This window comes from Gossypium hirsutum, chromosome A02, assembly GCF_007990345.1.
Source record: "Gossypium hirsutum isolate 1008001.06 chromosome A02, Gossypium_hirsutum_v2.1, whole genome shotgun sequence".
Classification (NCBI taxonomy): domain Eukaryota; kingdom Viridiplantae; phylum Streptophyta; class Magnoliopsida; order Malvales; family Malvaceae; genus Gossypium; species Gossypium hirsutum.
Window position 1 is genome coordinate 1,749,614 of NC_053425.1, and position 27,669 is coordinate 1,777,282.

Sequence of the window (27,669 nt, forward strand, 5' to 3'; positions counted from 1 at the left end):
ATATAAACCAGATATATTCAAACTCGAAAGTTAATTTATTTTACATAGGAGAACTTTTGTAAAAAAAAATTTTTTACTCAGTCGAGATAAAATAATGTAAACCAAGAAAAATGTTGGAGCCACCAACCTGTTTCAAGGACAACAAGATTATAACAACCACTAAAGACAAAAATCCTCCACTTAAATAGTACTAGAATACATTTAACAAAATTCATCACTAGGCCTTAAAAAAAGGTGTAACACCCTAACCCGAATTCGTCGCCGGAATAGGGTTACGAAGCATTACCGGAGTTTACAAATTAAACAGACAGATTATGCAAACATTCCATATCATATAGCATTAATGTCAATAACCAATCAAAATCATACATATACGAGCCCTCGGGGCCCAAAATATGCATTAGAAACAAGTCGGGACTAGATCGGATACTCATAGAATTTTTCGAAAAACATTGAAATTTTTGAAAGCTGCAGGGGACACACAACCGTGTCACTTGGCCGTGTGTCACACATGGCTGAGACACATGCCTGTGTCTCTGCCCGTGTAGACGAAAATAGGCCAATTTCCAAGTCACATTTCTCACCCAATTTAACATCAACCTAATTCAACATTTTTGAACATCAACAAGCCATTCAAATCAAGCTAAAATCAGTCTTAAGCATGTATTATCACAACATACAACCAATATGCCCTTAGGCACTTCAATTGACAACTTAAAAACATGTCAACCAAATATTCAAATTTACCTAGATAACCAAATACTTATATGCATATCCAAACACATATCAAATATGATAAGGCCACATATATACACATCAAAATATACAAAACATAAGCCATTCAAATGGCTAGTCTTAACAAAACCCTTATATGCCAACATTAGCCAAATTAACCTATACATGCCATTATAACAGGAATTAATTTACTAAAAGTAACAAAAGGACTAATGGGTAGTGTGAAATAGCTCCGACCAGCTTCCAACCCAAACGAGCTTCTGAATTACTATAAAACATGGAAAATAACACAGAGTAAGCATTTAAGCTTAGTAAGTTCGTATAACACGGAATTTAACTTACCATATATTCATACAATAGGTAAGTAAACATAGCATATCTCAACCAATTTGGCCAAAAGCCTAAACACATGATCACCGACATGTTAGCCGTGAAAATCACATATAAGATCCAACACACATGGTTCAATTCATCAATAATCATATTTCATGTTTTTCATATAAATACCAATAATAGTTCATATCGAACTTATATAATCTCATAAAAGAATTGTGCCCGTTGAACCATTTAGAATATCATTGGATACACAGGTAGTACACACGAGGTGTACTGAACTGTAATTCGTCAATTCATATACATGTAAGCTCATACGAGTTGTAAACAGTAAGCTCTTTTGAGCTGAATAATGGGAAGCTCGTGCGAGCTGAGTGTCGAGAAGCTCATAAGAGCTAAGAATCGGGAAGCTCATAAAAGTTGTGGTGTGTCTACAACACATGCAAGACCCTAACCAAATCGATAACCTTAATGACATGTCATTTGTATCCTATGAATTCCTACGGTTCAAACGGGACTCGGTAATTGTCGGATATACAACCAATATTTATTCATGAAAATTGTACAATTCACAAAAAATAATTCAATTTAACACATATAAATGCACAATTTAATTAAACGAACTTACCTCGACGAATTTACATAGATTCGAAGACGACTAATCCGATATTTTTCTTTTACCTCAATCTAACTCCATCCTAGGTCTAACCGGATCTATATGAATGAATTTAACTCAATTCAACATAGTTCATATTCAATTTAGTCCAACACACGTTTTTGGAAAATTACTATTTTTACCCTATACTTTTAATTCATTGCAATTTAGTCCCTACGCTCAGAAAATGAAATTCATGCAATTTAATCCTTACTCAAGCCTAATCAATTATTATACATACTAATAACAGCCCACATAATTCACAATTTCACAATCTTACCATAAATTTATCATCTTTTCAATTTAATCCCTAATTAATAATTTCATCAAAATTTTCTTTACAAAAGTTGTTTATCTAACAACAACCTTTCATTTTCTATCATAAAACTTCAAAATTCAAGCATACTCATCCATGGCAAAACTCTAATACTTTAACGATTTTTCAAATTAATCCCCGAGTTAGCTAGATTAAGCTACTACAATATCGGAAACATAGAAATCATTAAAAACAAGACAAGAATACATACCTAATTGAGCAAAATAAGTTTGCTAATATTTCAAGCTTCCATGGCTAGGTTTTTCTCTTCTTTTTTTCTTTTTTTTTTTTGGTGATAGATGATGATAATAGATGATATTTGTTTATTTTATTAATTTATTATAACTTTAATCATTAATTTCCAAAATTGACCTTAATATTTCATGAAATTTCCTATGATGATTATTCATGCTTATCCACTAAGCATTTTAATGGTCTATTTACTATATAAGGACCTCCAATTTAAAATTTTATAGCTATTTAATACTTTTAGCTATTAGAATTCAATCTTTGCACTTAATGCAATTTAGTCCTTTTTATCAAATTAGGAATGTAAACAGTAAAATTTCTTAACGAAATTTCTATACAGTATTTCTATCATATTGTAGACCATATAATAATAATAATAATAATAATAAAATTTTCCGACTTCAAATTTATGGTCCCGAAATTATTATTCCGATTTCACTAAAAACGGTCTATTACAAAAGGTCTCGATATACTTTCGCCAAAGCATCTGTCATACCATCACCTTGTCGACGAATAACTGTGAACTAAAATTGAGCCAATTGGTTAGTTTTAAATAAATATATATTCATTCATTTAAAAATAAATTAAATCGTAACTCTAACAATTTCGAGCTTGATTCAATCTGGTTTGAACACTTATAATATAATATATAGATTAGTTGAAGTCAAATTAAAGTGATTGGTAGTTTCCTCATGTGAATGGGATCTTTAGTTTTTATTTAGGTGGTGACATATTAGTGGAAGACAAATGTAACTTTTGGAAGTGTCTTTGATAAATAGGCACGAACTATCTACTCATAAATTACCTTTAATTATTAAAATATTAAAATAAAGTTTAGTAAGAAGTAGCAAATTGAAGGGAATTATTAGTAAAATTTCCAGTAGAAATAAGTTCTTTTTGCACGCACAAATGGAATCAAGCACAGCAACAATGTAAAATTAAGCAAAAAGGAATTTGAGAGGTATGACTTAATAATGAACAAATTAACTAAAGGCTTATCTGAAATTAATTATTAATTCAACGAAATGGAGTGAATCAATAGATTTTTTTAAATTATAATAAAATTATAAATGTATAATTAAATTAAAACAAAATTGATCCATCGATCTAAATTTAACATAAAGTGGCAACACTTAACAACACCTGACAAAACTAACCCATCGAGCTTGCAAGGAGATGTCTTTGCTGCAAAGGGTGTCTAGGTAGGTGTTTGGACTTTTCGATCAACCCAAACTGAAATTTGAATGTTTTATGTTTTCAATCAATTGAATTTTTTTGCTATTCTCAAACTCATAGTTATTAAGAATGTAAGCTCTAACTTAAAGAACCAAACACACGAAAAAATCAAGATTCCAGTGGGAAGAGCCTTGCACAAACCTCTATGTAAACCAAAACCAAAATTTCAAACTTCAACATCCGAATTATAGTTGTTGGATGATTGCAATTATAATTATTCCTAATCTAGAATCCAATCTCAAGAAAAATAGAATTTATTTGAATAAAAAAAAAATTACTCAAATAAAATATCACTAAGTTCTGCAGAATTTCCCCTTAGTATTTTTTACCATATGATTTTTTATTAACATTAAGTATTTATAAAAAAAAATTATGCAAGAGTTCAGTTCTCATTATGAGTTCTTAATTAATTAAACTAACAAGATTTTAGTCTAAGAATGATAACTAAATTTCAGTGACACACTAAGGAAGGGCACTCCCTATCAGGGGCGAAGCGAGAAAAAAATTTTGGGGGCCGAAGGAAATTTTAATTTTTTATAGTCTATATATTTATAATTTTTAAAAGATTAAATTGAATTTTTATAATTTTAGGGGGAGGCAAAGTAAAATTTTACCTTTACTAATTTAAAATTTTAAAAAAATCTAAAGGGCCTAAATGAAAATTTCCCATTTTAGGGGGGGCCGGGGCCATGCCTGTCCCCCTGGTTTCGCCCCTGCTACCTATGCTATGACATCCAACCTTTTCCAATTGGGCTGATACGAGATCAATCTAATTTTTTTAGCTTACCTCTAACTTTACTATATTAGAATTTATATATTAACTTATTTTGTTATTCAAGTGAAATTAAATTACAATGGCTACATAATTTAATTTTCACTTTGAATTTAATTTTTTAATTTATCCATCCAATTAAATAATAAGCTCAAAAAAATTAAATTAATACTAAGTAATCTCTTGCTTTATCGAGAAAACACTTTTAATATGGATAATAATTTATACAATCTATTTTCATTCAATGTGGGAATTCTTTTTTGTATCCAATCTGCTCAAAGATATAATGAGCTAGTAAGGGTTAACTAGGGTTAAATATGCTTGTCCATGACTGAACTCCCCATATGCCCTTGTCGTATATTTGACGTAGGGTTTGTAATATTATCAGTATTTTGAGTGGTTTTAAGGAAAAAAAGAAAGGTTTGCATTGACAAGACATCCCTAAAATTTCATGAATGAATGTGAATACAGCCTAAAAGTTCTTCTTTTTTGTCATTTAAACTTGTTTTGGGCTCATAATTCTATTGGTTTCATGGGTGTCGACGACTTGAGTCAACCTGTATAATAAATTATTTCACAATAATATTTTCTAAATTTTACGAATAAAATTAAACCTAAAAAATATTAAAATTATATATCTTTAGAGTATAATAAAAAAATAATTAGAAAATAGTGATGAAAGAAAATATATTCAAACTTTAGAAAAGTCATTATTAAATGTGTAGTTACGAATGTAGAATAAAATAATTTTGTGAATCATAAAATTAACATCAAACATACTTTCATAAAGAAAATTATTAATTTTAAAAAAATCAATTTTTAATAATTTAATTCAAAAATGGTATCTATCCTGCAGGCATATTAGTCTTCTCTAAACGTGAGTCAATTTGTCTTCTTCCAGTTTTTTCAGCATTTCCTTGATCTCTCTCACTCCATATATATATATATATATAGAATTATACACCAATGTCATACATATCAGATATGTTTTATAATCTGATTGGTATTATTGAATGATACATTTGTCTTTTTGGTTAAAAAAAAAACCACCACCAAAAAAAAGTACAGGTTTCAAAAGATAGGAAGATGGTTCTTACAGGCTTCAGATTTTCTCCCACAGACGAAGAGATCATCGAAATCTTGAGCCAGAAAGTGTCTGGAAACACTTCCATGGAGGCTTTCGATTTCATCATCCAAAAAAATATCTATGATTTCGAGCCGCAAGAGCTTCATGGTCCGATATCTTTCCCTCCTTTTTCTGGTTTTTCTTATGTTATCTTCATCAGTTTTGCATGTCTGAAACTAGGGTTTTCGACATTAATATTTAGTACTCACAAGCTATGAGTTTAGGTGTCGTGTGATAAGATCATGCATGTTTCATGGAACATGCACTCATCAGATCAGACCAATAAAATACATTCATATGCATTACATAACGAAAACGTGTTGAATATATAATATTATATGAATTTATGTGGTTAATTTTGTTGCAGGGAGTGAAAGAACTATAGGATTAAACAAGAACGAGAGATATTACTATTGCAGAAGGGAGAGTGATTCAAGAGAAGTAATGGGAAAAGGATGGTGGAAGGCTACAAGTCATTTAAAGGCTGTTTCTTCACCAAATGGAGAAGTGATGGGTTATAAAAGACCTTTAACTTTTCATAGGTTTAAAGATAATATCCAAAGAAACCGAAAGGAAGCCATCAAAACAGATTGGATAATGCATGAATACGGCCTTCAATCAATTCATACGGTTCCTTTCTTCTTCTTCTTCTTCTTCTTCTTCTTCTTCTTTATATATCTGCCTTCTAATTCCTTGCTTTCTCCTTCTTTTTTCCCTTTCCGGATTATAATACTATACGTGAACTAAATGGATTAAGTTTCCTTTCTGGGAATACATGAGCAATTGACCTAGGAATAAGAAAAGGGTTTGTAGATGCTATAATTGGTAACCTGAATTTATTAATAAGAGAAAGAAATTGGAAAATGTTAACCTCTTTTCTAAATAAAGTGATTACAAAAACTCCAAGAAAATAACCGACCTTAAACCACCAACTCTTACACAAACAAACAAATAGTTGAAAGACAAAACTCAATCATCACCTCTCGAAACAGCAAATACATAATCATAAGAGTGAAACAGAATAGGAAAAACACTCATTACCAATCAAAAATCATTTCACCACCAAGCTTTAAGTAGCGCAGGCCTCCTCAGAAGCATCAACCATTTCATTACCTTGCCTGAGAACAAATGCAAAGTGAAATCAAACCAATTGATTAATACTACAACTGAAACCAATGAAGAGATTCCACAAACACCACGACCTAGAATTCCTCTCCAGCATCTACTCCAAAACAACCCATGAAGCAGATTCAATAATAAAAGGGACTTTCAAATTCCATCCAATGCCAAAAAAACACCTTCAAGTCAGTTTTAATAGCCATAACTTCTGTCATTTTCGGTTCTTATTAATCTTCTATATCGAATAATGGGAGATTCAAACTTACTTTTTAAGCAACAGAATATAGGAAATGAATATTAAAATTGAACACGAAATTATTACTTATAGTTGAGTTAAATATTAGGATGCCATACGATGTTCCTCCATTAATTTTATGTGAAATTTATTTTGTTAATGAGGATTTTAAGGACATTTTTTTAATGTTAACGTTACATTAAATGTAGTTGCATTAGCTATATATACATAAACCTTAAGTAATACTATTCACAGTATATAAAACCTTGCATGGATCATAATGATATTAATTTAGTTATATTTCGACTACTATGTTCTACTATATCCTTCAATTTTATTTGTTTGTGGTTTGGGAAATTTAAAAAAACTGTTTTTATTTATTATTTAAATCCGGTTAGAAACATATTTAATTTCGTTTTTTTAAACAATTCATTTGATTTTATTAATAAGGGTCCGAGAATAAGTGTCCATCAAATACATCTGAAACTGATAATTAAAAAAAAAATAATTCTCAAAAGGAATTAAAAGGAAAACTAAAACTCTTCCAAAAAACCCTTTAAGTTACTAGAGCGAGTCAAGATAGGAGAATGAGGTTATTCTTCGGTAAATAAATAAAGTCCTCAATTCAAAGAACATGGCCCAGATACGTAGAAACTCATGGCAGCTCTATGAAACGGTGTTCTGATGCTGTGAAATCGATGACCTCTAAAATTTATTTAATTGTTTAATTGTTTAGACACTTGAAAAATATTTAAAATTTATATCTTTTATTCATTAAATAATAGACCAAATATCCTACTTGATACTAACGGGGCCCCAAAATATTCTGCCTTGCCTTTAATAGCTGGTGGAAAGCTTAATAGGGTAACTAAGATTCGGTTGTCTATGGTAAAACCTTTTAATAGGTTCAAAAAAGATTCGGTTTTGGAAAATGGTATCATTTGTGTTTTATTAAATTCTAGTTTTACTTTGTTTATTCATTTAAGTACATCTTCCTATATAAAGCATATAGTGTTAGTAGGTCAAAATTGAATTGCAAATTTTGAAGGGTCAAAATGTAAGTTCCTCATGATATTACTTTATTTTTAGATAGACAATTTTTTTGGGTAAATTACAATGGTAGTCGTCCAACTATTACTATTTTTTAAATGATCGCTCGCCTATTCAATTTTGTCTTTTTTGGTCACCAATTAGCTAAAATGTGACAATTTTTAAAATTGGCATAATAGCTACTTTAACACTCAACATTTACACATTATGTAACTTGGTCTCTCTTTTTCTTTTCTTTGTGATGTTGAGGGTTAATTTTAAAAGAATGAGAAAAAAATGAAAATTATTATCTTGTATTTTTTTGGTGTTTTCTTTTTTATATATATTTTCAATCAAATTTATTTATTATTTAGCTTTTTAGGTGAAAAGTTCATAAAGAAAATCAAAATTGCAAAAAAAAAATCAAATTACACAATATGCAAATGTTGAGGGTTGGATTTTTTAGAACAAAACTAAATTGACATAATGTATAAATGTTGAGAGTTAAAGTTCCTATTATACAAATTTTAAAAGTTGCCACAATTAGCCAGCTCATGACAAAAAAAACAAATTCGATTAATTAAGTGATCATTTTGTAATTTTTCTTAGTTTAATGACAAAAAAAATATTAATAATTGGGTGAAAGAAATATTTACTAATAATTAAATAATTACTAATATAATTTACCTTTTTTTAAAATTTTTGAAAGACCAAAATCACTATCTTCCCTAGCGCCACCCTTCATCAAGGGTGAAGCCAAGAATTACATCATGGGGTGCCAAAGATAAAACAATTTATTTTCATTTTAAATAGCTATAAAAGGGTTTAAATTGAACTATTTACATTTTTGGCACTAAAATTGTGATTATACCATTCAACCGAATCCCTTACCTGCCCTACCTGGCTACGCAATTGTACATCAAACATTAACCCTTCATAGGTGAAAATCTCACTTTTTTCATATTGATATTTCATGTAGGAATGGAGACTGTGTAAGATTAAGTACAAAGGGAAAGAAAAGGTTGAAGAAGACATGACACCAACGGAGAAAACATTCAGACATAGTACTAATAAGACTCTATTAACGAGTTTCGAAGCTAAAGATTGCAGCAGCGGCAGCAGCAATTCCATAGCTCCCATGCAGTTGGAGCTTGCTTTCGAACAGCCGCCATTGACGCAGCCCATATTACCTGTAAACAACGACATTAATTATTATTATGACAATTATTGTTGGTCCAACTCCAACATGATGCTTTATGAAGATCATCAGCTGGCTGATCAACTAGACACCCTATCAGAGCAGCCATTTTCAGACCTTTGGTCATGGGATGATTACCATTAGTTGCCCCTTTCTACTAGTAATAATAAGCACCCATGTTATATATATATATATGAGGAGCGATTCACTTAAACCTTGTAAAAATTAAATGTAGTATGGACGTATGTTATTAGTCATCAAACTGATCATCACTCTTGCATGTACTATGATATTGTATTGTTGATGGATTAGTTCGTTGAAGTTTATTTGTGAATCCAACACTCATTAAATGATTTGCATTATTTTTACTATTCATCTAATACATTAATGACAATTTTTTTCTATTGTGTTATTTATTTATTTTTTATCAGTGTTTGTGTTTTTTATAATGCGGTACTTATATTAAGCAAAAGTTATACATTATCGTACTTGAAAGTAATCTGAATTTTAGAGTTGATTGAATGAAAACTCATAATTAGCTAATAATATTAAGAATTAACTTTAATTAAAACAACCCTAAAGCTCAAAAAAATCATAGCCATCAAATTATACTTAATAAATTAAATAGAAAATTAGAAAAATTTAATTCTAATAATATTAGCAATTAAATTTTATCAAATCAACTCCAAAAACTCAAATTAGATATTAAAAAAGTAATGTTGTTAACTTTGGGTACCAAAATATATAATTTTTATCAAATACAGATACCACGTTAGACCACAAAAAAATTAGATACCAAAATAAAAAAATAGATATCCAATGATTAAAAAAATTATGTACCAAAAAGAAAAACATAATAAAAGGAGGTAAATGAATTGCAATAATTAGATTGATACCAAAGAAACATTTAGGGATATGATTAAATATACTTTTTTTTATAAAAAAGTAAATATACTTATATTAAATATATATTCATATCAAGATTTTATACTCGATTATATACAAAGAAGCATTTGAACTCATTCTTACATATATCGAGATTGTAATCTTAGATTTGAACTAATTAGATTAAGCTTTGAGTTCTTGGTAACATTTCTTTTCTAGTTATAAACAAGTCTAGGAATAAAAGATTGTAGATATTAATGTTTGAATTCGTATTTATTTAAAATATCATCTTTTAACGATGATAATATGACTGAATCAATCGAAATAATTATATAATTAATAAAAATATTTTTATTTAACTTATGAGTTTCTAAAAGTTGAAATCTATTTCCAAGTTAAATGTAGAATTTTTTTTGTAAAATTACTTTTATAGTTGGGATAGGATTAGAAATACTAGGATATCAACCTAAGCTTTAATCTACACAATATTTGATCAAGAAATTATTATTATTATTGATTGAATTTGTTCCCATTTAAGTACTTATTTTTTAAGACAAATCACTAAATGGTTATATTTAATGGATGAATTGTCACAGGGGCGAAGCCAGAACAAATTTTTAGGGGAGTCGAATGAAATTTTAATTTTTTATAGTCTATATCTTTATAATTTTTAAAGAATTAAATCACTTTTTATAATTTTAGGAGAGCCAAAGTGTAATTTTACCTATACTAATTTAAATTTTTTTAAAAAATTTAAAAATCTAAATAAAAATTTTACATTGTAGAAATCGAGCACCTGCTAACCCCTAAATTTACTTCTAAATTGTTAGTAATCATAATAATAAATATATATATAATGTTGAACAGCTTTTTAAAAGATCTAGTAATAATTAATTATGTGAGGTAGAAATACTGTCTCCCAAAAATATCCACAATTTCAAAAAACGAATCAAAATCAAGTCAACCTTCAATTTTGATGGAGTGAAAGAAGCAAATGAGGAAGAGAAAAGGGAGGAAAAATTATTTTTTTTCTTTGTTCTAAGATTGGAAAACGAGATAATGGGGAACATCATTAAAGAAATCAGGACAACATTATTTACAATTTTTACAACAAATGGGAGGCTTATAACATGCATCACCACTTATTGCTTTTTTTTATTTTTATTTCTATTTTAATTTTAATTTCATCAACTTACTCCTTTATTTACCCCCTTGAATTTGGTGCTCCAAAAGTTTCCATTAAATATTTATTTTATCTTTGTTCAAATAAATTAAGAATTTCTTGGATTTGATTGGGGAAAGGTTAAATTTTATTTATTTTGGTTAAAATAAAGGGAAAAGTCAGAATAACTTTTTAGGGATGTCAAATAAAATTTTAATTTTTTATAGTTTATATCTTTATAATTTTTAAAAAATTAAATTAAATTTTTATAATTTTAAGGAGTTAAAATATAATTTTATCTTTACTAATTTAAATTTTTTAAAAAAATTTAAAGACTTAAACAGTAATTTTACATTATAAAGAAGCCAAAGTTTGTCAACTCTTTTGAAGATTTAAAATTTAATTTTTATTTTTTATTTAAAAATATAAGTTCAGTTATTAATGTCACTAAAATACTCTTAAAAGTCTCAATACCAACTGAGATATTTTTTTTTCCGAGCATCACGCCAACAATTTTAGAAGAGTTTTAATTGTGATAACAATTAGACTTAAATTTAGAAAGTAAAAAAACACAATTCTTAAAAATTGAAAGGAACCTAACATACAAATAGTGCAAAAAGTTGAAACATATTTTAACTCTTTTTTTTTAATGTTCAAATACTTATTCAATAGAATATGAATATATATAGAGAGAGAGAGAGAGCGAGAGAGAGAGATTGGCTTGACTCAATAATATGAATTGGAAAAAGAAAATCCCGACTTTACAACTACCCTACTGCAAGGTTTCTTTGTTGTTTTCTTTTTTCTTTTTTTTTATGAGAAGAGGCATTAAAGAGAAGAGAAATTAGCGTCATCCTCTGCAAATTTTAACAAAAACTCCAAAACTGAAGGTTTGGGGTCATCATCATCTCCAACCCTACTTTCAAATATGCCTTTCATTATCCGACTGTAAAGCCTTTCCAGCTCTGGGATCCCGTAGTTTCCTGTTCGCTCCACTAGCAGTTTCTTCACCGATTTGGCTTGAGTTGAAATCTCACCATCCAACATTATCGTGTCCTGGGATCCATTAGCTTCTGTAGAAGTTTCTTGCTGCTTGCCATCACCCAAAGTAGGTTCATCCCTCTCACAGTTTATCTCCTTTACCTCTAGGGTCTGAGATGGCTTCATTTGTACTGAATCCGAGGCCTGGGATTTGTCTTCTGCTGTGGCACAGATTAACAGATAACTCGATAAGAAAATGATGATTGAAAATACTTTTAACTAACAGTTGACAATATGTTACAGAAGATGCAAAAACTCTAGGATGATCAATGAAAACTAGGAAGCGACGGTAAACCGATCCCTTTTTGGGCAAGGATACTGTGGTTCAGCAGACAGGATTCATGGCATTATTGATTCCCATCTCATGATAGGAATACGTATTAAGACTGATAAAAGCTACTGTTTCGAAGTCAAAGACACTGAATCATTTTCAGACCATCTGCTGCTGTATGAGTTTGAAGTAGGCCCATCTGCAAGTATGATTGGTACCCTTTTATGTCCCTATTGTGTCCCTAATTCATTTACTCTACCCCACGGTTTGGTATGTGCATTTGATGAGTGATGAATCACATACTCATCACTTCATACAATTAGGACCGGCAGCAAAATTGAAACAATGTATTGAATTATATGCCTATCCTAATATTGGATGACAATTTTAAGACAGAAAGCAGTCTCAGAATATAAACCTAATAATATGCCTATCCTCGTATTGGGTGCTAATCGAGAAAACTAAATCCAATCCTTAGTAATGGAATATGTTACGAACTAAAGCCTAAAACCTGTCTCATCATATACAGTTATACACCAAACAAGGGTCAGCTAATCTATGCATATAGATATGAAAATACCCGCAGGGGCAGTATCGGCATTCTTCTTTGGCCTTTTCAAGGCCTTGTAGCTTTGAAGATCAGCCTCTGGCTGGACATTACGGAGTCGAGCACTTGCCCGAGTTGAAGTTCCTAGCTGCATAACAGGTACCGCAGGAGGCAGCCCTAGATCATCAGGCATATGAGCTGGACCCCCTTGAGCAGCAATTTTGTCACAATAAGCAACCAATGCAGGGTCCATCTGTGACAGCATCCCATGTACCTGATAAAAAAGAAACTAAAATATTAATGAAAATTGAAAAAAAAATGAAAAAGGTGAGCTGAGTCATTAGAATAAAACTCTGGCATAAAAGAACAAGTGAACGTACTGCATCCCGTAATTCACAAGCTCTACTAACAATTCTTGCACCATTATAATCATCTCCATTGTAAACCTGAAATTCAGGATAGCAAAAAATCAGCACAGTAAGTTAGGGAACATCACAAAAAAGAAGTTAATAAAGACTATCTATTATAGAACAGATATATATATATAGTAGGCTTTTAAATAATCAACAGTACAGTGCTAAGAATCCAAAGCATGCAATACAAAGACACAACTTATGCATGAAATGTGTTCTGTAAAACCATAAACATTTTGCTTTCACATGTGGAATCTCTTTCCTTGCTGCCAGCCATTCATTCCCCATTAAGTTTCTAACAATTTGAGTATAACACTAAATTCTAAAATCCCAAAATATTCAGCCCTACCCTAGGTATCTAGGTATTTAGCCTACCACAAATGCTAAGCAAGCAAATTCCCCTACTCTTCCCTACATGCATTCCCTATCCCTACATGCATTCCCTATGTTACCCTTCTCTAAAATACCTATGTTCGTCACATAATTGGATATCGGTATGAAGTTATCATCCTGCAAATATATGGAAAAAACATAGAAAAAGGATATCCGTGTTGAGACACATCCATATATAATTGGACATGTCAATATCTAACACTCAAACCCACCCCCACCCCCACCCCCGGCATTCATACACTCAAACCCACCCCCACCCCACCCCCCCCCCCGGCATTCATACACGGTATGTTTCTCCCTCCATACAATGTTCTGTAGCCAAAATAGGAGTAAACCCCTATATGACATCAGGTAAACCATACATGAAGAGGGAATTGCACAAGTTTAACAACTAAACCAGTAAATAAAAATGAGGCACACAAAGTAACAAATAAAAATGGACCTCATTATTATAAATCTAGTTAATAGATATATTTCGAACAAATATTGAAATTTGAAAAATCCCATTATTCAATAAAAACCTAAGATTCCGAACAACAAACCAAACTGCATATCCGATTAGTTACAGTTGCTTTTTGACAAGCGTTTGCCATCGTTGGTCTCAATGAGTGGCAAGTTACATGGTCAACCTAAGTTAAAATAATAAAACTAGAAATCAGAATAGTTTGCATTTGGGATTTAACAAACCCACACCTTTGCGTTGGTTACAATCAGATCAACATCTTGCACAAAAGCAGAACAGGTAAGATATTGTCCAGAGTCAACACGCTGCAATAAAGTAGCAACATCCATAGGATTCTGGATTATGGAGCGGTAGTTTGGCGCGTCCTCATCAGTGACTGGGTAATGAAAGGCACTAAATCTTTTATCGTAGAGTATCCTGCAACATGACCAACCATCTTCTCTAAAGCTTATTAACAGTTCAATAAAGCAAAAATATCTCTATTTTACAAGCTTATAAAGATAACAACAATCAACAATAAATTAAAACCTACAAGCCATCCTAAAAGTTATTATCTTCAACATCCTGACATTTTCTCAATTATATCAAATTTGGAGATAAAGCAGGTTTAAAAAGGGGTAATGTCAGTTAATAAATAGAATCACATGAAAGAAAGAGATCTTACGACCCAAAACAAGTTCATGAGCCATTATGGAAGGATCCAACAATGATAATTCAAGGAGGCAAAACCACACTACAAAAAAAATCAGGCTTTACATCTCTTAAAGTTGATTTTCTCTTTATTCTTTTCTTTTCTAATGATTATAATTTTATAATTTTTTTTTTCACAAGCTTTTTATTTTCTAAACTAAACAATTCCTCTTAAGGTCACCTGACTGAACAGTTCTATAGGAATAAACCTAATAGCGCCGGATAATTCTTTGGAAAACTTTTAAGTCATCTTCCAATATTAGTTATAGTTTTTCAATTTGCAGAATTCTAACTCAAAATTAAAACCTGAGTTCCACTTCCAGCGAATATTTGTCGTAAATTACACACAAATCAATTGAAATATGCTCCACAGAACTTCCATTGCCAAGAAAAAGAAATAGCAAGGGATGAAAGGGGCAAGGAACAGTAAAGGAAAGATGCCTCAGTTAAAGATTACACTATTAAAGATAATAGATTCTGATAATACTGCGGTAACTTTACCGGTTGCAAACATCTCTAAGGCACATGCGTAAACGGCGAATAGCATGATGCTCAGCCTCTACTTTGGCCTTCAATTCTGAGACCTTTGGTCCACTTGCCACTTTTGGCACTTTGGGAAGTTCAGGAAGAGATTTTGGTTCCTTGGACTTTTTAGTCATTGCCTCCAACAATACTGACAATGCAGCTTCAATTAAACCATCAAAGAACAAAGATCTATCTTCAATTGAAGGTTTGTCCAATTGATAGCTGACAATAATAATTAAATACATCAGTATTGAACAAATTTTTAATAAATAAAAAGATAAGTAAATAAATACCTAGAGCAAACTGGGTAAAAAAGGTCCGCTTCATCAATATTAGGCAAATAGAAGCAAGACAAAATGGAGAAAAGGCAATACAGGAATATTATTCTATTCATACATTGAATTCCTAAAACAAAAGAAAGAAAAAAGTGTGTATCTATGATGTTTCACATGTCATGTCAGCATAAAAGAGAATGCACTTGGATTGCATCGCGTTTATGGGATGCCTCAGCAAGATTGCAACTTGCAAGAAAAACCAATAATGACTTACATACTGAAAACAAACTTCATGGCGATAGCAATAAACAGCTCTGGTTATGAAAAATAATTGCCAAAGGTCAACATTGATATCCAAATAATCACAGAACGTAAGGTAGAAATGCATAAAAGGTCATTTTAAGGATTAGAAACACATACACACTACGCTGAGGAAATACTGAATAGGGATTCCCATCTAATTCAGCAAGTGAAGTTGATGATGTTCCAAGTAGCAATATAGGTAGGTCTGATGGTAACTCTTCTAAAAGTGTAAGCAGAACAGCTCTTAGCTGTTCATATGCCTGCAACACAAATTTATCAAATTTAGAAAGCAGAAGAAAATACAAAACTAGACTAAAAATACTAGACCTGAAATACACACACACACACAAAAAGGACCAACTTTTAAACAAGTGCATTCCTTTGAACTAAAATTTGAATCAGATTTGAACAATTACTCTATGCATGAAGCACTCACATTATCCCACCATAGATTGAACTGAGGTATGTATAGTATAGAAGGTGTTGTTCTTCTTGCTTCGCTAAATATATGCACCACTGCTTCCTCTGATGTCTTTGCACTTGGATCCGAAAGAAGTGATGGAAGACCAAGAGAATGTACAGGAAATTTCTCTAACTCGTGTAAAATTGCAGGTCCAAGATGATCCTGAACAACTAGATCAGTAAGTATATTCAGTTTCTGGCTCCAAAAATTACAGTTACTAAAACTCAAGAGGATTCAAAATATTTACCAAGCCAGAACCATCACCACCGCACAGTAACAACCGAGGCCTATAAACAAGAGGAATTGCTGATCCATATGAAAGGATAGAAAGCTTGGTCAACTCAGATGACACTGTTAGGGGAGGAAATATGTCAGATATATGGTTCATGGCTTTCTGGAGATGTCTCTGCAGGCATGGTGCAACTACCAAAGACAACGGTCTAGAGTGAACGATGGAACCTCTTTGAGAAGCAGGAGTAATTGTTGACATGGCCTCTATAAAGTGATACTTTTCAACCTTCACTGAGTCAACATCAATCAGATATTTGTCATCACTAGTATAAACTTGCGGGTATTTTTCACGAAAAGCACGAATGGCAGCTTCAGTGCATAGAGCCTTCAGATCTGCACCACAGTATCCGACACAACTAGCTGCAAGTTCCATTTTAAGTTCGTTAGAAGGAGGTTGCTTCCACTTCCGAGTGTGAATATCTAATATTTCAGCACGTGCTTCACAGCCAGGTAATGGAAAATTGAATTCACGATCAAATCGCCCTGGGCGCCTTAGAGCTCCATCAATAGCATCAATCCTGTTAGTTGCTCCAATCAAAACAACTTGTCCGCGTGAATCAAGACCATCCATGAGGGCAAGCAAAGTGGATACAATAGAATTGTGAATCTGCTCTTGTTTACTAGACCTCACAGGAGCAAGCCCATCTATCTCATCAAAAAAAATGATGGAAGGTTGATTCCTTTGTGCCTCCTCAAAAAGAAGTTTCAATTGTCTTTCAGCCTCACCAACCCACTTGCTAAGCACATCAGCACCCTTTCGCATGTAAAAACTGACTTTCTGACCAGCCTTCGAAGCAGCACTTGCTAAAGCCCTGGCAATCAATGTCTTACCAGTGCCAGGGGGACCACACAACAGGACACCCCTAGGTGGAGTGATGTGATAACTGGCAAAGAAATCTGGATACAACAAGGGAAAGAAAACCATTTCCTTCAAAGCATCAACATATTCAGAAAGCCCGCCTATTTCATCAAAGCTAACACTTTCATCAACCTGTAAGGGTTGAATATCTGCCCCGCCTTTAGAGCTTGGTCCAGCAGTTTGAATCCCAGAAGTCAATGTAGCAAATGGATCACTTTGATTACCCCAACCTGATGCAGCTACATTTAATCCCCATGCTGTTGTCCCATGCATGTCTAATCCCCCAAAAAGCCAAGGTGGTCCAGATCTGCTCCCACCTCGGCCCCAAGGAATAGCAGGACCCTGATCCAGCTCATCCACGAGAATAGAATCATCAGAATCCTCAGCTCTTGTTAGACGATGACGCTTATGAACACGTGAGCCACCCTTCCTAACATCCCTGCTAACTTTAGTCCCCATTCCTTGACGTAAAACCCTCCGTGGAGATCTAGATCTTTGCTTGCTCTCATCCATAGATAGCCTGCGTACATCAGCACGATTTCGAAGATCATATCGCCTCCTTCCTTCCTGTTCTTCTTCACCCTCTTCATCATCACCTTCATCTTCTTCGTCTTCTTCTTCTTCTTCTTCATCTTCACCCTCAGCCTCTTCATCACCCTCATCTTCAGCATCATTTTGGTCATCATCTGCAGCCTCATCATCTAAATCATTCCCATTTTCAGTTTCATCTTCACCAACCTTCTCATCCGAAGTACTTTGCTCATCATCATAACCCAAATTGATCTGCTTAACTGTTTTTGAACGACGAGGGCATAGTCCTTCACGTCGAGGAGCTTCTTTAGTCTCCGAGGTCTTTTTCTGCTTGGGAGATGGAGACTCATCTTGACTTACACTGTTAGCAACTCGGTTCCTCCGTGGTCGATATGGCCTCTGGGAAAAATAAACAATGAAAAGTTGAATTAGGATACACTTTCGTGATGTATGTTTCATCAAATGAGAGAAAAGTAATTGAATTCCAAAGTGTTGTATGCTTGGACGGTACCATCATGTCTTCATCCCCTGAACCAGAACTCTCAGTATAACCCACAAGATTCACAGAAACTCTCCTCTTTCTCGATGAACGCCTAAGATTGGCTGTGCCTGACTGCAACAAGAGGATGACTAAACTTAATCAAATTCAAAATGCAAGGTATAATAGAAAAAATGAGTCATTTAATCCAATTAGCTTCAAGAAAAGATGCAATTATATGAAAAGCATGCAAAGACACAACTTATTAAAGAAAACCTACATGAAACATGTCCTCCTATAAGAATGCCCGACATAACTGAGAAAAAAAGGAATCTACATTTTGATCTAAAAGGGGACAGAAGGAATTTGTTTTGAAAATATATATAATACAGCCACAGCACAAAATAAATGTTGCCATAAAAGGTATATAAAGAGGTGATAAATATTAGTGCCCAGTAATCAGTTTCTTTTCTTTAACAACAGTTGGTCTTCTATTTTAATTATGGTTCATTTTGAATCAATTGAATTCTGCTTTTTAACTTTTGCTTTGCAGTAGCTTTTCAAGAAGCCATGGAAAAAATCACGTAGCAAAAGCAACACACAATCAGAGCCCTAGTGCAATACTCTTTTTTTTCTGTTCAAAGAAAGGAGGACTAGCAAACTAGTCAAAGCAAACTTCTAAAAAATACTCTGAGAAAGTTCAAGATGAAGTAAAGCATGAATATTCCCGGGGGGAACTCAAACTCTTCTGGTCCTGAGCTGGTTTGCCTTGCCACTTTGGCCATCGAGTCAGCAACAGTATTAAATACTACTATAGTCACAAAGGATTTATGTTTCTAAGTTATCTACAACCTAGAAAAATGAATAGGAAAAGCTAAAAAATTTATCACAACCACTTAAAGACTCAGCATGGTATATACAGCCAAACAAGAGTATGCAACTTACACTGCCATTTGAAGTACGCACCGACCGATCCCCCGAGCGCAACATTTTGGCAATGCGAGAAGCTGCTGTCCTTGTCTTTGTCCTGCTCTTCTTATTTCGAATGATGGTAGGACTGTAATACAAATATGGTCTGCCATACACTTTTGGCCTTCTTCTAAGCCTATCACTTGAGCGCAGAGGCCTAGTAACTGGCCTATCTGCCTGACCAGACCTCTTTGGATACATAGACAAATACTAGCTTTGCAGATTATATTCTTCCATAAACTCCGTACGTACACCTTAAAGATGAGTAGTAATAATAATAAGCAGAGGTTCCAAATTGTTTTACCTAAACTTTCTTACATGAATGACTTTTCAATTCTCTTACAAATATGCCATAGTTAATGGTACATGATTCTGGATGATTATAACAAATCTCAATTAAACATGAGCAATTTTGAAGCCACTAACCACACAGAAACAAGAAGCTTTTTCACACAGTAGAGTACAATAACAGAACATTCTAAAAAATAAAGATATACCCTCTTCAAGCTAAAAACAAGCAAAAATACACAATATAGACCAGCTTATCTTTCCATTTCTGGACAAAATTCATTTGAAGTTCTCAATGACATGTTTATCAAGAACGCATATTGATAACACAAACACCTGATAGTTGTTGAAGATTAAGAGAGACTCTTAAGATGGCATAATAACAGAGTAACTAAAAAATTCAATGAAATTATCAGTGAACATCTTTGTTTTACTATGTTAAGAAAGACATCCGAAGGTATATGAAAAAGACCAAAGGACATCATCCCTGTTAGTAGCTACACATTTCCACTGATGTAGAGTTTGAGGTCAATGATGCTGACTGGTTGCAAAGAAACTAATTCAACAAGGAAATGAAGATTAGGGAAGGAACAGTGCGAGTCAGACAGTGCTATGACCCATGCATACTTTCATAAGGGAGTGATTAGTACTTGGTAAAAAACAAGAAAACAGGCAGGGCAGGGGAATGAGATAGGCTTGAAAAATTGATAGAGAAGTATAACATGCCTCATTTGTTACTTTCTAATCATATTTGCCAAGAACATTTAATAACTCTATTCTTCTAAAAAACATTTGACATTTAAACATACAGTACGGGTGTTTGAGCAAAGCACGTGCAACTTTTCCTCCATACCAAAGATGAGCACTGGCGTAATTTTAGAATGATGACAAATGTCTCCAACCTTCAAGAACATTTTGAAAAACCCCAAGCTCCAGTCAACCTAATAAAATCCAGTTTTTAAAGATGCCCCACCAATGTAATCAACAGCTAAGGCACTTAAAATATATTAAATCAATAACAGTTCAATGCCTGTTCCTAAATCAATCAAATTATAAACTTTCCCCAAAATAAAACCTTCAGTGTTCACTTCTCCCTCGTGCATGCATGGGGAGAAAAAGCTCAAAACAAATCCTAGAAAAATACAGAAATCCTTATCCTTCATTATTGCATTTTGAAATTAAATATCAGCAAAAGGATGAAAGGATTAAATAAATAAATAAGCAAGTATTCCAGATAATTCCAATTAGTCAAGCTCCTCCTCCGAAAATAATCACATTGAACAGAAAAATCTAACAATTAATCACCAACAAAATAATGCAGCAATACATGCACATGCACTTGCAAATATATATATAAAACAGAGCTGCGAGGAACAGAGAGAAAAGAAGCTAGAAAATGCAAAATCCTATACAAAATTAAATTTTAAGTAAATCAAATAAATACAACATAAAATCTTCAATTTTACTAAACAAAACAATATACTCTGACTGTTTTTTTCTTTGAAATTAAACATAAAAATACTATAGTTTTGAACAACAGAGAGAAAAATTAAAGTAAAGCCTGAGATTTGCTTTTGATACCTAATCGGAGAACTAGCTGCCTTAGATGAGAAAACGCGAGAAAGTGAGGGAAAGTGCGAGAAAGTGAAAACCTCGAGATTTGAGAGAGAGCTCTAAGTTATTTTATAAACCAAAAAAACCTAGAAAGGGATAGAGAGGGGCAAAGCGAAACGAGTTCTATCTGAGTAATTTGACTCACTGAGTCCACCACCCGACCCACGAGTACGTTTTTAATTTTCCCTATTTTCTAGAAGGGGACCCATTAAAAAGTGGGCCCCACTTTGAAACTATCGGAATGCAAACTGTCGTGGATTTGCAACGAATTAAAAGTCAAAGAACCAATCCGTGTTAGCCACGTAAGCAAAATAATTTATTTTTTAAATAAATTCGTCAAATAATTTCATCTCGAATTTCATATATAATTGAATTTAAAATATTTAACATGTAATTTAATAATTAATTATCTAACTTATTACAATTTAAATGAAATTTATTTTTTATTATTTTTAATTACAATTTAGGAAAAAAAGGAGTACATTTATATCTATAATGTTATGAAATTAACAATAATGAAAGTAAATAACAAGAGAACATGTCCTATTTCACTCCTTCACCGGGGTTCTTTTCTCCCTTCCCTCATGGTACTATTTCGCTATTGGTCATTTAAGAGTATTTAGCCTTGCAAGGTGGTCCTTACTGATTCACACAGGATTCCACGTGCCCTATGCTACTCGGGTCAAAGCGTAAGCTAGTGATGCTTTCGGTTACTAGACTATCGCTATCTAGGGTTTGGCACTTCACCGCTTCGCCTAGCAGCACGACACTTTTATTGCTCTCCCACAACTCAGTTTTCACTGTTTAGGCTACTCCCATTTTGCTTGCTACTACTACATAAATCATTTTTTCTTTCTTTTCCTCCGACTACTAAGATGTTTCAGTTCGTCTATTCGAGAATTTCCAGATCTACAATTATTTTTAACTCCCCGAAGCATTTCATTGCTTACTACGCCCTTCCTCATCTCTGGGTGCTTAAGTATCCACCGTAAGCCTTTTCTCGTTTGAACCTCGTCTTTAACTTTACTTTACTTTAATTTAAGGCTATACCATCCTAAGGTGTATTGAGAGCAAAAGAGAAGTACGTATCAAAGTCTATATTAAAATATCAAAATATTCATTTGTTGGATAAATGAGCTCATGTTTCTTTTTGAAATGCAAGAAATTTAATCTCAAGTTTTGCTAGTGAGGTTCTAATAATTCATCTTTTTTGATAACAAACAACGATTGATAAATCTTTAATATAAAAAATATTCAAGTTCTTTAATAAATATCCATGTAAGTTCTTATTTATTGTATTATTATTGATAATGATGGTCTAACCGATCATACCACCTAATTAATATATTAGACTAATAAACGTCTGATTTACTGTCTCTTGTGATTCAATTATACTAATATATAGTACCAAATAGCGGAAAAGACGATAATTTTCTAATACAAAATTCTTACCAAAATCTAATAGATTCAATATATAGAAATTATTACTAATAAGTCAAGTAATGAGTTCCATAATTCACAAAAAAAATAAATATGTAATTTATACTTTTAGAAATTTCGTTTTTTTTTACAAAATACATATAATCCTAAGTAATATAGTTGTAAGATTTTATATAAATATCAAAATAAAATTATATACTTAAAATTAGTAATGAATAACAAATAATTACAACAACAGAATTCCGTGTGTTGGCTTGATGGTCAGACTGTTCACCCCCTAAGTGTGATCTGAGTTGAGTCGCACTAGTTGCGTTGTTGTAGGGCTTTACCCTTCTCTTATAATTCATCAAAAAATTATTACAACAAGAAGTTTCTCAATATAGACTATAGAAATCCTCAAAATTGACATTACGGAGACAATAGATAGGAGATCTTGCAACTACATATGCATATAATTATCAAAGTTTGATCACCATAGCTTTCATAGTAAAACATTTGTATGGACAAATTTTCACATCTAAAATATAAAAATTAGATATAATTTTTTTTTATAAACATCATCCTAAATATGCATGAATTTCAGTTTAAAATCTGTTTGTTCATGTTTCTGTCTCCAAATTTAACAAGCATGCTATAATAAAATAAATCATAGTGAAATATACTTGAAAATCTTTAACATTTATAAAACAATCAGAATTTTCACGTAAGATGCTTGAACGTTTTTTGATACACATTGTACCAAATTTCAATACCAAAAATATGTTATAGAATCTTATGATGCTTTAATCAATTATTTATAATTTATAATTCAATTTAAAAGGTATAATCTAATCCTTAATAACAGGTTAACAAGGCTCAATTAGATCCTATCGAATTTCCCTTAATCAAAATTTAAGCATGTTTAATAACAATAATTTAATCATTATATATTTAAATCATTCAAATATTATGCATAATATAACTTAAAAGAAATCTTAAAATAATTTTTTTTGTAAAACAATTTTACTAAAGATAAAATAGTGACGAAAACATACCAGATAAATTATATAACTTTCTTACAATTACTTTCTTCCTTGCCATAGAAAAGAATCGTGAAAAAAAAAGTATCATGCTGATAACGTATCATGAAATAAATAAATAAATAACAAGAGAAATAGGAGAACAAAAGATAAGTACGTATTTTAGTTATCCATAAAGATGTTCACAATACTTCTTCAAAGCCTATATTTATATACAAAAAGTATAAATGAAATAAAAGTTTACTTTTAATGACTATTAGAGTTCTAAAATATATTAAATTTATTTTGATATTGATGGACATCCACTTAATAATAAGATATTCATAACATGTACAAACTGTATATAAAATGAAGGCCCTAAGGCCTTCTACAACGAACACCTGTATATTTTTTTTTACATGAGAATATTATGGGTAAATGTCAATTACACTTCCTCTATTTTATAAATTACAAGAATGGTTAAATTTCAATTTGATCATTACAAATTTGAGATTTAATCTGTATACTTTAATTTTGACATAATTTGATATCTTAACTTTTATAATGTCATTAGTCAGTCTAAATATTTTATTCTAATTAAAATGATTATGTGAATTTTTTAAGGATTGTTTATACCACTAAAATTCTTTGTTAAACTAAGATCCGTGAAAATGTCGTTAGCCAGTCTACATTCTTTGTTAATACCATCAATTTCTGATTTGATTATCAATCCATTTTTAATTAAATAAATTATTAAAAATTTAAAAAACTAGTTCAACCTAGAGGTGTACATGGGCCAGGTCGGGCTCAACTAAAAAATAGGCCCATTTGCTAGGCTCGGGCCTAGCCCAAGCCAAAAAATAGGCCTAAAATTTTGTCCAAGCCCGACCCGGATAAAAATGCTAAAACTGGGGCCCGACTCGGCCCGCCCTTATTAATTTTTATATTATTTTAAAATATATATAATACAACAAAAATACTAAAAATATCAAAATAAATATCTCCCAACAAATTGAAAATAAATTTTAAAAAACATGTATACTTAAATAATACTAAGATAGATGCAACTTAACAAGCAAATGTCTCTAAAATAATAACAAAATTAACAAATGTATTTAAAATAATAATAAAATTTAAAATAAAATAAGTTTATATAATATCCAAACAATAACAACATAATAGTAAAATAGTAGCAAAATATGGAGAAAACAACAAGAAAATAATATTAAAAAAAACAAACTTTTTTTTGTACTTTAGTGAATTCGGGTCAGGCCGGGCTGGGCCAGGAGCTAAAAATATCTTATCCAAGGCTCGGTCCTTTTTTAAATGGGCCTTATTTTTGTTCAAACCCATTTTTTTGCCTATATTTTTGTTTAAACCCTCCCACATTTTGTGCGGGCCTTCGGACCGAGCTAGGTGGCCCGACCCATGATCAAGTCTCTAGACTTCAACCATTGGTGCAATCAATTTTTTATCTCGATTCAACTTTTTTGTCCAAACTCATGTATCAACTGATTTGGTCCGATTCCAACAAGCTCGAACACGCTCAATTAGACTCATTTACTTTGTATAAAAATTGAGCTATTTTTGTGTTCTACTCATATTTGAGATCAAGTTAGAATTGAAGTTCCACAATATTAATTTAAATTTTAAAAGAAAACCTTAATAACAACTCGAAACTGCGCGAATCAAGTATTAAGATACATAAATTCTTTGCAGTCAACAGCTCTAGTTTAATTCAACAATGATGAGATAGATTTCGGATTTCTTTTGAAACAAACTCGAATAGCTTATGAGCACAGATTTCGTTTATCCCCTAATTACTTACAAATATTCACAAATCATTTATCATTACCAAGGTTCTGAATCTCCATTGTCATCACCAGTCCAAAATACTGCATTTCCTCCATTAGCATACAACATACTGCTTTCATTATCATCATCATGAAAATCATATTCGAGGTCCGAATCTTCAGAATCGAACAAATTCTCAAATCCATCATCATAATCACCATCATCATAGTCACCATCTTCAACTTCAACGTTATCATTGTTATCACAGTCATCAACAATGGTACCATTAATTCTAGCTTTCCTCTTTTCGCGTCGTATCCGTTTTCCTTCTGCAACTAATGCCATTAGTTGATCTCTTATCACTAAACTCTCATCTTTCTCCAAAAGCACTCCCTTGTCATCAAACCCCTCGACTAAGAAAACCGAGTCCCTCATCCCTTTCAAACTCACGTAGAACAATTCTGGGTGTCTCACGATCATCGCCCTCAACTTATTTGGTAACCCGAACTCTTTCCTGAAATGTGTCAAGTGGTCTATTAATGTCCTCTTTTCAACCATCATCCCCAACACCTCTCTCACTACACCACAAGCTCTTTTCTCGGCCTCGAGGGATGACTTTGGAAAGTCATCCAAAGACGTATTATACGGACAAATATCAGGCAATTCATTAAACTTCATCAAAAAATCCCGGTGTCGTCGCTTTAAATTCAACCCTTTCCGAAGGTTCAGTTGCTTAAACTTCAAAGGCCTATCAACGATCAACCCACGGTTTACCGGAGGAGACTTCAATGGAACAGCTAGCTCAGGATCCCAATTCACAAGCTCAAGGGCCATACCATACGAGGTACCTACGATCTTAAACTTATCCGGATGATCATTACAAAGACGGGACCGAAAATTCGGAGATAACCCAAGATGAGGACCAAGGTGAACGATCTTAGACAATAGAAGCCGACGATGAGAAGAAAGCATGAGAAGTTTCTGTAACTTGTTCGCCAAGAAACCTGACATAGCTGACTTAAGATTCAATTCTTGCATAGCGAGAGATTTAGCAGCCGGGGTTAAACGAACACAAAGTTGGTACCCCGATTTTGTAGCGTTAAACGGAGTAGGCGGCATGGGGATAGTGAAGAGCTCGAAAATCGTGGGGTACCAATAGATCATGGAAAGAATGGAACGAGGCTTGTGGATACAAAGATAAGCACGGCATTTAGCGAGAATATGGATTGGAATGAAGTGTTTCGGCTTCGAAAGTAACAAAGTTTTCAGCTTTTGGACGAAACGGATTTTGTTTTGTTTCACTACATGTTTGTCAAGTGAAGGGCTTCGAACAATTTTGAGAGAAGAACACGAAATCCAAAGAGATAAACTTTGGGGTTTATTACAAATGTTTTGAAAGCTTTTTTTAGTTCTTTTAAGGGAAATGAAAGATGGGTTTGATGATTGAAGGAAGCTGGAGCTGAGGAAGTTGTCACTTTGGCACGAGACGGAGAGCAACATGGTTGATCTAGAGACTTTATCAGGATGCTTGCTGGTAGTCAGCTGAAGTGTAGGCTATGGTACAACGAGTGAAACTCTTTCAGGCATAACGTCAAACATGTTGAGGGCACTGTTGTTAGCTCGAAGAAATCTCTAAATCATGAATATTAAATCAATAGGTGTGGTGAATGAACGCTTGGGAAAGGAAAATTGGGTTCAAATTAGAACAAAATGACATGAAAATGATTCACCCGAGACTTTATCAGGATGCGTGTGGTGCGTTGAAGTGAAGGCTATGGTTCAAGTGAAACTCTTTCGAGCATAAAATCAAACATGTAGAAAGCGCTGTTGTTGGCTAGAAGAAAATACCTAAAACAAGAGAATTCTATCAAAGGAATGCTCTGGCAAGAAAATTGGGAGCAAATTAAAACAAAAATGACATGAAAATGGTTCAGCTCTGGGGAAAAAGTGAAGAATTTTTGTAAAGCGAAACC

At 32.5% G+C, this 27,669-nt stretch overlaps 3 protein-coding genes across 7 annotated transcripts; 1 reads left to right on the forward strand and 2 right to left on the reverse strand.

The window, feature by feature from the left end:
- Positions 1 to 5,382: 5,382 nt before the first annotated feature.
- Positions 5,383 to 9,147, forward strand: LOC107927436 (uncharacterized). Its single transcript, XM_041091641.1, has 3 exons — positions 5,383 to 5,557; positions 5,790 to 5,929; positions 8,785 to 9,147. The coding sequence occupies exons 1-3, from the start codon at positions 5,383 to 5,385 to the stop codon at positions 9,145 to 9,147; spliced, it is 678 nt and encodes a 225-aa protein (XP_040947575.1).
- A 2,619-nt stretch (positions 9,148 to 11,766) lies between these two features.
- On the reverse strand, positions 11,767 to 21,628 carry LOC107927447 (ATPase family AAA domain-containing protein At1g05910). Of its 5 annotated transcripts, none has more exons than XM_016858498.2 (12): positions 21,432 to 21,628; positions 20,704 to 20,791; positions 19,539 to 19,816; positions 18,627 to 18,728; positions 16,682 to 18,514; positions 16,408 to 16,596; positions 16,089 to 16,231; positions 15,370 to 15,615; positions 14,409 to 14,595; positions 13,290 to 13,355; positions 12,943 to 13,183; positions 11,767 to 12,252 (listed from the first exon to the last, which is right to left on the reverse strand). In XM_016858498.2, exons 3-12 carry the CDS (start codon positions 19,761 to 19,763, stop codon positions 11,879 to 11,881), a joined length of 3,606 nt encoding a protein of 1,201 aa, XP_016713987.2. In that variant the 5' UTR covers positions 19,764 to 19,816; positions 20,704 to 20,791; positions 21,432 to 21,628; the 3' UTR covers positions 11,767 to 11,878. The 5 variants fall into 5 exon arrangements, with proteins under 5 accessions (XP_016713987.2, XP_040944181.1, XP_016713988.2 ...); XM_041088247.1 differs by having other exon boundaries at positions 11,767 to 12,249; positions 21,432 to 21,611; XM_016858499.2 differs by lacking the exon at positions 20,704 to 20,791 and having other exon boundaries at positions 11,767 to 12,249; positions 21,432 to 21,618.
- Positions 21,629 to 25,582: 3,954 nt separating this feature from the next.
- Positions 25,583 to 27,669, reverse strand: LOC107927448 (protein WHAT'S THIS FACTOR 1, chloroplastic). Its single transcript, XM_041088249.1, has one exon. The coding sequence runs from the start codon at positions 27,194 to 27,196 to the stop codon at positions 25,754 to 25,756; it is 1,443 nt and encodes a 480-aa protein (XP_040944183.1). The 5' UTR covers positions 27,197 to 27,669; the 3' UTR covers positions 25,583 to 25,753.